The following is a 14,446-nucleotide window of genomic DNA, read 5'->3' as shown; positions in this document are numbered from 1 at the left end:
ATTGAAATATATTAATCAGCATCAAGCAGTTCTGAATCTTGTGGGGCATTGTGGCAAGCTACAAAAAAAAAAAAAAAAAACAAGCCTAGGATGTTCAACTCATGTTAGTTTGTTTGTAGCCCCCATCTCCGCAAATAAGCAGTCTGTTTCTATTGACTGGGAATTTGCACCATTAAAAAAAAATTGGTAAAAACTAAAAATTAAGAGCCTGAGGCATTTTGCAGCAAATATTCTTTATGATGCTTCTTTATGTCCTAAATGAGAGGATCTAATTTGTGAGTGATGAGGCAATGATTCTGTCAATCTGGCTCCCATAAAAACTTATGGGCAATACAAAAGTTCAACACAATAGATTTTAGAAAGTGCTTTGTGAAGAAGTGAGGCAGTATTACTAGTTCAGTTTGGAAGGGGAAGAGGAAAGAAACATACTGTTCATGTAAAGACCTTTAATTTTCAGTAGCATAATGATGGTCAATATTTAAAGGATTTGGGCATCTTTCTGTCCATTTACCCTTACTTAGATAGTGCCCACATATACTTCAAAATGCAATACATTATTACCCGTAACAGCTGAAACTCTGGTTCTCAAAAGTCTGCCTACAGAAAGTGGCTGCATGAAATTCTCCGGGATAGTTCATAGAAGTGGAGCCTTGATGAAACAGGATGGCTCAGAGCCATTAATTCCTTTAAGCATGCAAAGACCAAAACCACATTGTATTTGTATTCGGCCAAAGAAAGATTATTAGTGGTAGCTATTTTTATAGGGGACTACTGGACAGGAAATCTGTAGCACCTAATAATTAAAAAGTTCCTTCTCAACTCCACCATTTACTGTATATAACTAGCAGCTTGTGCTTTTGAGCTTTAAACCTTTCCTTGTCATGTCCAATTCCCATTTTCCACCCAGCTGGTCAGGCCAATTGATATGTTTTTTATGTTTATTAATAAAACACATAGCACAGATTTGAATATATAACATAATGCACTAAAGCCACATATTTTTTTTTCTAAAAGCTGTGTCCATAGTAGAAAATGCCAAGAAAATAAACATATCACACTGATGTGTTAATAAAAAATATATATATATAGAAGTTGCCACCTTCTTCCAGGTCGTGCTTTGCTTCTGATCATGTGCATTTTTGATTATTTTCGTATTATTACTGTACAAAGTGAAAATCAGCACTGTGTAAAAAAAAAAAAAAAAAAATTCTAGCCTGCACCTTTTTTTTTTTTTTGTCTGAACTATCGAAATCCACTGTTGAAAGCACTATACCAACGATCAGATAATCGACTGATCATTCCTCAAACAGAATTTTTCTTCCAATTTTCTAGTGTGTGCCCAGCTAATTATATTTACATCCGGCTGCACCAGACACAAACTGAACAGGCACGAATGTAAAAAACTGAGCCTCTGAAAAACAGTGCTGAGTAACTGTGCGTGAAGCAGCCCTAAGGCTGGCCATACGTGATTCGTTTTTTTCATTCATGCTGCTAAAAAAAAAAAAAAAAAAAAAAAAAAAAAAGAAGAAGTACAGGTTCTCGTAGATGGAGGAATCCCCTCTGCCAGGACATTGTGTTTTGACAGCAGAACCTGATGCTTTCAGGATATACTGATCAGTGCCTGCAGCCGATTGATTGCAGTGGCTAATAATTAAAACATTTTCCAACATGTCCCTTCTACAGAAGTTGATCTAGCAGTGGTGTCCACACACTGTTTGAATTTCAACCAGTGTGTAGCCCCTAATAGATCCCTGTTGTCTCTGCTGTGCTTTGCAGGTGAAGACTTAAGCTGGCTATACACTCTAAGGCATTGCTGTTCACACTACTCTTATAGAAGCTAAAGCCCCTGTAAAGCAGGCCTTATCTTTTTTTGTGGGGGGGGGGGGGGGGGTCTGCTGGCTGAACAAAAAAAAATCTAACACATTCCTCCATCCACACAAACAGGGAGGATGTAGGAATACACCCCGCCAGGATGTTGTATTCTGACAGTGGTAGCCGCCTCTGTCAGAACACACTGATCAGCAGCTACAGCTGATTGGTTGCAGCCACCGATTGAGGAAAATTGTGTCCCATTTGATCAGGCTACTGTCAAGCTGGGACTTCCATATACTAATACTTGGCTGGTCCCTGCTGAACTGCATGAATTTTGATCAGTGTGTGGCCAGCTTGATGCCTAGGGCCTGGAACACTTGTGGCAAAACTATAATTATGCATTTCTAAGTTCACAAATGAGAAGCAGAGGTGGTATGAGGCTTTTTTCACACAGGCAGCAGGCTCTGAAGGGTGATCCATGGTGGAATCTTTTTCTTTTTTCGTTGTTTGGAGACAGTTTACAGGTGGACAGGACGAGATACTGCCACCTCCTGTATGCCTGTTTTTTAATTCCATGGGGGACTTTCCATTGAAATACTGCACCATGTTGCAAACACTGAACTACATCATTCAGCAGTAGGGTAAACCACAGAAACTACCATCACTACCACAAAGCAGACACCTGTTTTTTGTTTTGTTTTTTGTTTTTACCACAGCCCTCTACTCATGCGAATGAGGCCAATCAATAGGTGGGGGAACCTTTCTCCAGTTCTTGCTTTGTCAATGCGATTGGTGGCCAACCTCAACTACTGCACAGATTCCGGGGTTTGTTTTGAGTGCAAGCTCACAGTCACTGAAGCGATCGTGACCATATTGATTTTTTGTATTTGTGTTCTACTGATTATACCATACTGATATTTGTGCTCCTCTGCTAATACTAATAAAGTGTTGTTTAGTATTTTCAGACAGTTAAATTAACAGAGTCCTTTCAGATTGCAAAAATGTATGTTTATTTATTTTCCATTCTTAAAAATACACTTTGCAACAGGTTATCTATAAAATGGCGCATGCATTTCTCTCTTTAGCGTTGACCTTAAAATGTATGCAAAACTATGCTAACTTATAGGCTGCAGCCTCTTATTTCTACCGTCATCAACTCGGATCAAGTTGGCGTTGTACCCCGATTCCCTGATCTCCTAGTCACAAAAGCAAAATATTCCCCTATGTCTTCTTTCTTTGGAGGCCGAGAAGGCATTTGATCACCTTGATTGGGTGTTCCTATGGGCAGCCTTAGAACAAATTTGTCTTCCACCAGAATTCCTTCAGAAAATCATGGCTTTATATGCTTGACCCACTGCCAGAATTAAAGTTAATGACCTTTAATCTGCCCCCATAACTATCTTCAACAGAACCCGCCAGGGATGCCCTCTATCCCCACTGCTGTATATTATTGCTATGGGACATCTAGTGAATGCTTTAAGGGCCAACGATACATGGCATTGAAATCAAGGGCAAACAATACAAACTCAGTCTGCTTGCAAACTATCTCCTAATGATTATGTCTCCAACCCTCGAGTTGTGTTCCTTTCAATATTACAGGAATTGGAACAATTTAGTTCCTTCAACAATTTTAAAATCAATGCTTGATCAAATATCAAGGGGTACAGATCCCAGCACAACTTAAACTACTGTGAGGGGTTAGCTCGGCAGCGGGTGTGTGTGACCCCCTGGATGGGTTCACAACACAAAATCAGGCACAGCAGACAGCGTTGTAGGTGCAAAAAAACAAAAGATGCGGTTTATTTATGCTACATGCAGTGAAACATATAACAGCCATGAAAATAAATCCTGGTCAGCTTGACCTCTAATTACACACTTAGATTCCCTGTCTAACAACTGAGTGCAGCCTTGTGCTGCACCAGTCCCTGTCTCTGTTGTAGAGGTTTGCCACACAGGCGTTAACTCACCGCACAGAACAGGTATCACACTCCCCAGTCTATACACACAAAACTGGTTCCAGGATGGAGCATCTCCCTAAGCATGCTGGGGTTTTTTGTAGAGGTCTTAATGAGCCCACTTACTTCAGCTGGGCTCATTAACTCTTCCCCTCTAATTGTAAAAGTCTGCATAAAGCCTGAATCTAGGGCACACATATTTCCCATCCTGGATACAACCAGGTGACTTTACCTGCGTGCTGCCACACTACAGTGTCTTGAAAAAAGTATTCATACCCCTTGAATTTTTCCAGATTTTGTCATGTTACAACCAAAAACATAAAATGTATTTTATTGGGATTTTATGTGATAGACCAACACAAAGTGGCACATAATTGTAAGTGGAAAGCAAATAATAAATGGCTTTCAACATTTTTTACAAATAAATATGTGAAAATTGGGGCGTGCATTTGTACTCCGCCCCCCCGAGTCAATACTTTGTAGAACCACCTTTTGCTGCAATTACAGCTGCAAGTCTTTTTGGGAATGTGTCTATCAGCTTTATGCCTTGTACACACGGTTGGAAATTCCAAAGGAAAAGGTCCAAATCGGATTATATTCGATCCGATCGTGTGGGGGCTCTATCGGACTTTTTCCGTCGGAAATTCCGACAGAAAAAATTTGAGAGCAGGATCTCAAATTTTCCGACAAAAAAATCTGATCTGACTTTTTCTAATCATTTGTAGAGAATTCCGATCGGACAAAGTGCCACACATGCTCAGATCAAATTAGGAAACCAAATCTATTGGCTACTAGCCTCAACGTAGTCCAGTCGTAACGGACGAACATCATCACGTTCCGAACGATCGGATTTTCCGAAACTTTGTCCAACCATGTGTATGCAGCAACAATTTCGGAAAAAATCAGACGGATTTTGTGATTGGAATGTCCGACCGTGTGTACGGGGCATTATACATCTAGAGAGTGAAATTTTTGCCCATTCTTCGTTGCAAAATAGCTCAAGCTCTGTCAGATTGGATGGAGAGCGTCTGTGAACAGCAATTTTCAAGTCTTGCCACAGATTCTCAATTGTATTTAGGTCTGGACTTTGAGTGGGCCATTCTAACACATGAATATGCTTTGATCTAAACCATTCCATTGTTGTTATGGCCGTATATGTTTAGGGTCATTGTCCTGCTGGAAGGTGAACCTCTGCACCAGTGTCAAGTCTTTTGAATACTCCAACAGGTTTTCTTTTAAGATTGCCCTGTATTTGGCTCCATCCATCTTCCCATCAACTCTGGCCAGCTTTCATGTCCCTGCTGAAGAAAAGCATCCTCACATGTTTGGTGTGTACCACCAAACATGTGAGGATGCTACCACCACCATGTTTCACAGTGGGGATGGTGTGTTCAGGGTGATGTGCAGTGTTAGTCTTTTGCCACACATAGCATTTTGCTTTTAGTCCAAAAGGTTAAATTTTGGTCTCAGCTAACCAGAGCACCTTCTTCCACATGTTTGGTGTGTACCCCACATGGCTTCTTGCAAACTGAAAATGGGACTTCTCGTGGCTTTCTTTCAACAATGGCTTTCATCTTGCCTCTCTTGCATAAAGGCCAGATTTGTGGAGGGAACGACTAATAGTTGTTCAGTGAACAGATTCTCCCACCTGAGCTGTGGATCTCTGCAGATCCTCCAGAGTTACCATGAGCCTCTTGGCTGCTTCTCTAAATAAATGCTCTCCTTGCTAGGCCTGTCAGTTTAGGTGGACGGCCATGTCTTGGTAGGTTTGCAGTTGTGCCATACTCTTTCCCTTTTCAGATGATGGCTTGAACAGTGCTCCCTGAGATGTTCAAAGCTTGTGATTTTTTTTTATAACCTAACCCTGCTTTAAAACTTCTTCACAACTTTATCCCTGACCCGTCTGGTGTGTTCCTTGGCCTTCATGATGCTGTTTGTTCACTAAGATTCTCTAAAAAAAACTCTGAGGGCTTCACAGAACAGCTGTATTTATACAGAGTTTAAATTACACACAGGTGGACTCTATTTACTAATCAACTACTTCAGATCAGCGCTATAGCTGAATTATGGCTAAATCGTGGATCTGCTTTGCCGGAAGTAAGTCTATTGATGTCCTCCCTTGCCCGAGGGGCCTACGCAACTCCTGCAGGGCGCATGCGGCACGCACTGTGATCAGCGAGTCTATGAGACGTGATCCTCCATATGACATGATCAGCTGTCAGCCAATGACAGCTGATCATGTGATTTAAACTGAGCCAGTAATAGGCTATTTTTTCTCCTCGCGCTGACAGCACAAGGAGAAAAAAAGCCGATCAACGGTGGCTGCCAGCTCCTCAGTGCCCACCTGTGCCACTTAACAGTGCCACCTAACAGTAGAGAACAGTGCCACCCATCATTGCCCACAGTGCCACCCATCAGTGCCCACAACCAGTGCCTCATCAATAGTGCTGCACATAAGTGCCACCTATCCTGTGCCCATCAGTGTCACCTACCAGTGCCCATAAGTGTCACCAATCAGGGCCATCAGTGTCGCCTTATCTGTGCCCATCAGTACCGCCCTATCTGTGCCTATCAGTGCAGCATATCAGTGCCCACCAGTGCAGCCTGTGCCCAACAGTGCCGCCTCATCGGCGCATTTCAATGAAGGAGAAAAATTACCTGTTTGCAAAATTTTATAACAAACTATGAAACATGATTTTTTTTTTCAAAATTTTCCATCTTTTTTTGTTTGTTTAGCACAAAAAAAAAACCCAGCTGTGATTAATTACCACCAAAAGAAAGCTCTGTGTGTGTGAAAAAAAATGATAACAATTTTAATTTCAGTGAGGGCTTTTACACTGGAGCGGTGCGCTAGCAGCATCTTTGGAGTGGTGTATACACCGCTCCTAAACTGCTCCTGCCCATTGAACTTAATGGGCACTGCTGCCGAACCGCTATCTATGCGACTCTTTGTGGGTTGTTTTAACCCTTTTTCATCTGAAAACCCACGCAAAAAACAGTGGTAAAGCGTCACTAAAAATAGCAGCGCTTTACCGCCGACACCCCAGTGTGAAAGGGGCCTTAGGGATATCAGCGTAAAGGGGGATGAATACAAATGCATGCCCCGCTTTTCACATATTTATTTGTAAAAAAAAAAAAAAATGAAAAAGGTTTATAATTTTCCTTCCACTTCACAATTATGTGCCACTTTGTGTTGGTCTATTAGATAAAATCCCAATAAAATATATTTGCGTTTTTGGTTGTAACATGACAAAATGTGAAAAATTTGTGAATACATTTTCTAGGTACTGTATATGACTTAAACTACCTACTCATCTTAACAGCTAACCAATACAGATTAGTGAGCAAGTCAACCCTAAAACACTCCTGGCAAGGAAGGATGCCCTCTTTAAAATGGACATCCTCACACGGTATCTTTACATTTTTCAAACCCTACTGATCCCGGCCCCCTACATTTTTTCCAGCTCTGTGCGATTTATATTACCCAAATACGTCTGGCTGGACTGCATTACGACATCTTAGTTAAACTTAAAGCTGATGGGAAGCAAACTTGTCTCATCATGAGCTATACCATACAGCGTCAGCTCTTTGTAGAGTGCTAGATTGGATTTGGCATGGTGGAACCAAACTGAGTTAGTTTAGAACCAGACATAACACCGTGACCGTTACCACTATTCTCATTTCCATGGATTCACCCAATCAACTGCCCACCCCCATCAACACTAACACCGTTGACAACCTCACTCTTACATATTTGGAATTTTGCATTTAGAAAATACATCTCCTCCCGTCTTGACCAAACGACTTTGATCATGGGGAATCAAGAGTTCCCACCAGGGATACAGTGCAAATGTTTTTTTACAATGCCAAGATTCAAGACCCTCTCCCATCCAACGCGCCATTGGTCCTAACGGAGTCAAAGTCCTATGAGAGAGTACAGCATCTTCCTCGCCCCATCGTGAACAGCAGTTTTATTATTTTAAATCTTGGCATTTCTATGCCAAACTCACAATGATGGGACAGCTTCATAGGGACTTGATCCCATTGGAGGACTTATGACTCTTTGAAACAGATTTCCTTCACATAATTTTAAAACTTTATAGCATCCTTCTCTCGGGTGCTTTCCCCAGTCTTCCTTTCTATGTCCGAGATTGGGAGAAGGCACTGGATCACTCCCCTCCTTCAAAAGATTGGCATAAAGTCTGTCTCTTTACTTTAAAACTAACTATAGCTTCACAAGCACAGAAGAGATATTTTAAAATCCTGACCAGGTGGTACAGCACTCTGGGCCATGTTGCACAAAATGATTCCATCAATTCCAGACCGATACTGGAGATGCAGAGAGCTGGGTGGTTCGCATCTCCACTTATGGTGGTCTGGTTCCAGTATCAGACCATTTTGGAAAGTCGATTTTTCAGTTGAGCCACCTAATTAAGGGCAGGACATGGCCAAATGGAGGTGACTCTTCTGTTCATGAGAACAGGGTCCACTAAAAAAATTTAAGAAAGGCCTGTTTCACTTTTTTATTTGTAGTGGCCCATGCCTTGATTCTTCGATATTGGAAATCAACCACTATCACTACGGTTAGGGGGTGGGTGGCTGAATTGAACATCATCATGCGGGTGGAGGAGCTACTTGCTGATGCTAATGAAAGCTTCATGAAGGTCCAGGATTTGTGGTTTGTTTGGATCGACTTTTGCTACCTCCCCTTCACTACTACCTTTCTTTGGCTAATAATGAGTGACTTCACCTCAGTCTCTCGTCTAGCTTGGCCACACTTCCCTTCGGGAACACCTCCCCTGTCTTCTCCTCTCCTCCCTCTTTCCCTCTCCTTCTCTTTCATCTCTCTCACTTCAACTTTTCCTTTTCTATAAGAGGCCTCTCACCATAGATTTACGCCTATCATCCGCAGGTATGCCATAGTTCTGATGTAAAACATCCCTCTCAAAGTGCCCAGGGAACATTTCGGTGTCTGCCCCAGCTCTCTGTTGACCAACCTGCTCTCCACTCCATATTATTACTCAGTTTGTGGTTGCTTGAGTCAGCCACCTGTAGGGTCTGCACTATATTTTTGTATTTCTCTTATGATCTATCAGCATGTTATATTACTGAATCTATGGATGATTGTCATTCGTTTCTATTTTTACATGGATAAAGAAGTTGTTAATGTATTACTGTCTCCGTGCTACAAAACGAATAAAACTTTATTCTTGAAAAAAAAATAGTGTATGTATTTAATGCGAGCATACAGAGTTTTGCCCTAATTCTTGGGTGACCCTGAAAAATTGTATACTTACCATGGCTGTCAAATAAAGCTGCCCTTGCAATTCTTTCAACAACTTCTTTATTTCTGGCTTCTGAAATGTTCAGTAGACAGGCCGCTAAAGACATTCCAACTTTTCTTGATGCCATTCTCTTATTCTACAAGGCAAAGGGGATTTTATTGGTCCATATTGTCTCTCAATTCACTACTAAAAAAAATTGTGTTGTATTCTATTTGAACCCATTGCATCTTACCAGTCCTTGGATATGGTGGATGTATAAGTTTTATTTTTTCTATAATTTTTCCTTTATTTTCACTTGGTCATCCTGCCAATGACATACTTCTTTTCCTAGGGAGATACTGCTCACTCACTGTACTGTATATATGGAGGAATAGCTTTGACACTCTAGGTTGTTCACTCTTGATTTGGACTACAGTACCACTTCCCCTTTCTATAACATGAGTGGGTGCCCTGTAGTTCACAGAGGTGAACTGGGAAGGGCTGATAACACTGTTTGAATTTTAAGTAAAACACAGGAAGAGTTTACAGGAAGTTGGGAGCTCACTGAATTTCTGGCAGGATCAACAGAAATCAGATTTTTTTTTTTGCACATATTGAACAGATATATGAAAACACTTTCAAACCTCTGCTATTGTGCCTCACTCCCCTCTTTCTATAACACAGATTGAACATAGAGGATAGAAAAGTTGGGGGCGGGGGGGCTGAGTGACACCAGGGGGGGAGGGGTTTGTTGTCACGGGAAACAAATGGCAGCTTGAAGGGCTAAAAGCACATGAAAAGCAATGAGGTACCGCAGCACCAGGATTTCTTTGCCGTTTCTAACTCAATCAACATATACAGGGTCAACAACTTCTTTAACCACTTCTGCCCCGGAAGGATTTACCCCCTTCCTGACCAGGCCATTTTTTGCAATACAGCACTGCATCACTTTAAATGACAATTGCGCAGTCGTGGATGCTGTACCCAAACAAAGTTGATGTCCTTTTTTTCCCACAAGTAGGGTTTTCTTTTCTTGGTATTTAAAGCGGAGGTCCACCCTAAATAACAGTACTAGGTCTATGTGATCCCCCCTTCCCTAATCGCTAGGTAACCCCCTTACCTTTCTGCTGTCTTCTTCTGTTTTTTTCTCATTTTAAATTTTCTGCCTCTGGAGATTGCGGAAAGGGGCGGGGCCGATGCAGAAAGGGGCGGGGCTTCAGCGGCAGGTCACTTCTTCCTGTCTGCCGCAGGGGCTCCTGGGATCGTTTTTTTTTCCCCAGGAGTCTGTGCGGCGCCCAGGCTGAGTTGTTGTGTTCGCTCGAGCGGATTGATCTGCGCATGCGCGAGATCGCAGCTCATAGGGGCGGTGCATGATGGGACTGTGCCCCGGAAGACAATGCCTGTGGGCTTCACATGCCCACAGGCAAAATGGAAAACGCCTGGAGACGTTTTCCTAGGCAGTTTAGAGGAATGAAAAATACTCGGAATAGAATCGGACAGCACATAGATGTATGTGAAATACTTAGTAAACTTAATTTAAAACATTACTGCGGGAAAAAAAAAAAAAACGGCGGTGGAACCCCGCTTTAATCATGTCTGCAGTTTTTACTTTTTGTGCTATAAACAAAAAAAGAGTGACAATTAAAAAAAAAAAAAAAAAATATGTTTAACTTTTTGCTATAATAAATATCCCAAATAAAAAAAAAAATCCTCAGTTTAGGCCTTTATGCATTCTTCTAAATTATTTTTTTTTTTTTACCAAAAAATATCGCAATAAGCGTTTATTGATAGGTTTGTGCAAAAGTTATAGCGCCTACAAAATAGGTTATTGATTTATGGCATTTTTTTTATATATTTTTTTTTTACTAGTAATAACGGCGATCTGCGATTTTTTTCGGGACTTCCACATTGCAGCAGACAGATCTGACACTTTTTTGAAACCATTGACAGTTATACAGCAAATCAGAGCTATAAATAGCCACCGATTACTGTATAAATGTCACTGGCAGGGAAGGGGTTAACACTAGGGGGCGATCAAGGGGTTAAATGTGTTCCCTCACTGTGTGTTCCAACTGTGGGGGGATGGGACTGACCTGTGTTTTGCGAACCTGAGCGGACGCCTTTAAATAGATTCTGATCGCTCTTACTACATCAAGAGACTGTAGTGCTTTTTCTTCCCCAGATTAAGGCTTCTTGGGAGAAAGAAGGAAGAATAATATCTTGGTTTAAATGAAAACCTGTTACCACTTTTGGTAAGAATTCAGCATGAGGACATCAAACCACCTCATCCTTATGCATGATGAAATATGACTCTTACAAGACAGAGCCGTTAGTTCCGATACTCTTCTAGCAGAAGAAATTGCAAACAAAAAGATTATCTTTCTTGTCAAAGAACCAAGAGAATTTCTCGTAAGGTTTAAACGGCTAATTCAGCAAAGCCGAAAAGACCAATTTTAAATCCTAAGGATTTAAAGGTGCCTTGATAGGGGTATAAACCGTGTTACCCCCTGAATAAGCTATGCACCAAGAGTGGGAAGCAAGAGGTCATAGGAAAATACATTGACACGGCCTGGAGATCTGGCTCTTGCTAAAAGTCAAGGCCAGCTTCATTTCAGATCCCATATGCAGGAATTCTGCCTATTGACATACTTCCTGGGGTGCCAACCTCTGGATCCATACCAAGAAACCTATGCCTTCCAGATTCTACAGTAAGTGATTCTGGATGCCGGCTTCCTGGCATTAGTCAAAGTAGACACTACTGAAGGAGATCACCCACAATCTTTTATAGAGTGAGATTCAACAGTCAAACCAGTTAAACTCCTTGTCCGTAAAGTAGGATGAAAAACCGGACCTTATGCAAGAAGGTCTGGCTATAATGGCAGAGTCCAAAGGACTTCTACTGCCCTCTTTATGATCTTGATAAATTAAGATCTTCTGGGACCCGGCTGGGTCCACCAGAATCACCTCCTTATGTTCCTGTTTAATCCTGCAGAGAAGGCGCGGAAGTAGCAGAGCTGGAGGAAATGCATAGATCAGTGAGAACTGATCCCCTGGGATGACTAATGCGTCTGTTCCGCCTGCTAGCGGACCCCTTGTTTGACATAAAGTTGTGGACCTTATTAATGAATCCGGACGTGAATAGGTCCATGTCCGGAGTACCCCATCTGACATATTGCTAGGAAGACGTCGGGGTGAAGAGATCCTTCTCCCGGAAATAATTGTTGGCGTCTCAAGTAGTACGCCTGAAATATTAAAATTGCTAATAGGCAAGGAGTGTTGTGTTCTGCCAAAGCTAGAACATTATTCACCTCTTTTTGGGTCGCACGACTTTTTGTACCTCCCCTGGTGATCAACGTAAGCCACCGCCGTGGCTCCGTCAGATTGAATCCTGTCAGGACAGTCCCGTAATCTGACCATCAAGATTCTATAGCCAGATGTACTGCCTGAAACTTCCAGATTTTTCTAGCCTGGACCATCTCCCCTGGACAGAATCTTCTTCCAGGGCTGCTCCCCAGCCTAACAGGCTGGCATCTGTTGTTAACACATTGCAGAATAAAGATTTTCCGTCCGGCTGGATAACAACCACCAATTTAGGCTCTGACCTATGTTGGGAGCCAAGCGTATTGGAAACAAACAAGGTCTTAATCCTCTTTATTCCAGACCAACAGGATGGGGTCTTGAAGCAGTCTTTGAATAAAACTGCACGTAAGGACGTCCCTGAAGGAGGCCACCATTTCCCCTAAAAATCTCCTGCAGTCGAATGAAGGAATTTTCCTTTATCCTGATAAGTTGAATTAGTACTACAATGAAACTGATTCATGCCTGGGGTAAGAATACCTTCTTCTGTATGGTATCTATAACCAGCCCCCAAGTAACCTCCTTGATGGTTTTAAGGAGAATTTTCCTAGGCTGAGAATCCAACCTAGAGATTTAAGATATCTACAGCTGAGATTCGACTCTGTTTTTAGATCTGAGACTGAATGATCTATTAAAATTAGATCCTTTTAATAGGCTAGGACAGTTATGCCTTGAGCCCTTAACCTGGCTAAAGGAGGTGCCAGAATTTTTCAGAACACTCGTAGTACTGTGGCTAAGCCGGGTGGCAGTGCCACAATTGAAAAAATAATTTTATATTTCAAACCGCAGAAATTTCTGGTAAGCGGGAAACTTTGTCACATGAAGATATGCAACTCCCCTCCTTGCAGTATGGACACAGCCGATCGAATTATGAAAGGATCGGATGTTCAAGTGCCGATTCAGATCTCCGAGATCTAGAATGGGTCTTACCTCTCTGTTTGGCTCTGAGACCTTAAAAGGTTTGCACCAAAAAAAACCTGTCCCACTAAGGGAATCTCTGATATTACAGCTGATCCAGAGGCCAGAAAGAGAGGCTTCTCTTCTTTCCTTTTTTTTTTCTTCCTGGAACCTTAGGAGCATTCTTTGAGGAGACAGACACTCTTGCATAAAGACTGCCGCATCAGCAGCCCCAAGAACCCCACAGGCAGCACCCAAACAGGCCCCGAACCCCGGACCCTCAGATGGAAAGCTGACTGGGCCATCCAGGCTCTTGAATCTCTAGATGTAACCTAGAGAAGAAAATCGCATTGTTCCTGCCAGACCTTAAGAATCGCAGGACCTTTCCGCTCACCCGAACGAGTGGGGGTGCTCCTTCCGGGGAAGGCCTTAGCATTCTGCTTTATGGGCTTTCTGCCCCCAAGATCCTGGTGCTGCCCCTGCAACTAAGGCATAGGAGAGGCTGCACGATTAAAGGAGAACTATTTGAACCTCCTTTTACTGGTAAAGAGAGCTTTACCCCTTTTGGATGTACTTATCCACTCTAAATAGTCCTACCCCAGGAAGGGACACAGACTGGCTAAGGGTTTTCACCCGGTGCTCTGGCTGATTAATATTTCAGCCACGAACCTCTGAAAAAATGCACTAGTCCAAGTATAAGCCATAGGGCTTAAACAATCGAGTCCTTAATAGCATCTGTGAGACACAGTGCGTCAAATAAATCAGCTCCTTGCCAGGCCTGCTGATCAGGCAGAACTTTCAGGTATCTCACACCTGTTCCTTAACCCCTTGGAGTCCACACTTTCCAATGCATTGGCGTGACTCAAAATGCGCTCCACCAAAATAGTAGAGCAGTCATTAAAGGGTTAATGGACTGAGCTCCAATTGCAGCCAGAACTGCACAAGACATCTCGTCTTTAAAATGAAAATCCAACCTTAACTTGCTGGATCCTTTAACATCAGTGCATTATCCACTGGACATGTGAGACTCTGCTCACTGAGGTGATTGCAGCATTAATGGCTGGAACCCCCCCATTTCTTTCATAGAAATGTTCCCACTAGAATATATAGCTATGCATGAATAGGAAAAACATCCCCAGGTGGGGGAGGTTCAAATGAACC

General features: G+C 42.3%; 1 protein-coding gene across 4 annotated transcripts in view; it reads right to left on the bottom strand.

Annotated features, from left to right (window-relative positions):
- Positions 1–14,446, bottom strand: part of FTCDNL1 (formiminotransferase cyclodeaminase N-terminal like) — an 86,254-nt gene that overhangs the window by 59,151 nt on the left and 12,657 nt on the right. For all 4 annotated transcript variants that reach the window (XM_077448430.1, XM_077448433.1, XM_077448432.1 and 1 more), the window contains exon 2: positions 9,065–9,188. In XM_077448430.1, the coding sequence (XP_077304556.1) occupies positions 9,065–9,179 (115 nt within the window). In that variant the 5' untranslated portion in view covers positions 9,180–9,188. The remainder of the gene's footprint in view (positions 1–9,064; positions 9,189–14,446) is intronic.

Source organism: Lithobates pipiens, unplaced genomic scaffold (assembly GCF_037356315.1).
Source record: "Lithobates pipiens isolate NorthernLeopardFrog02 unplaced genomic scaffold, aLitPip1_a1.2 Scaffold_22, whole genome shotgun sequence".
Lineage (NCBI taxonomy): Eukaryota > Metazoa > Chordata > Amphibia > Anura > Ranidae > Lithobates > Lithobates pipiens.
Note: the sequence above shows the minus strand (reverse complement) of the source record. Positions and strands in the feature narration are given on the sequence as shown.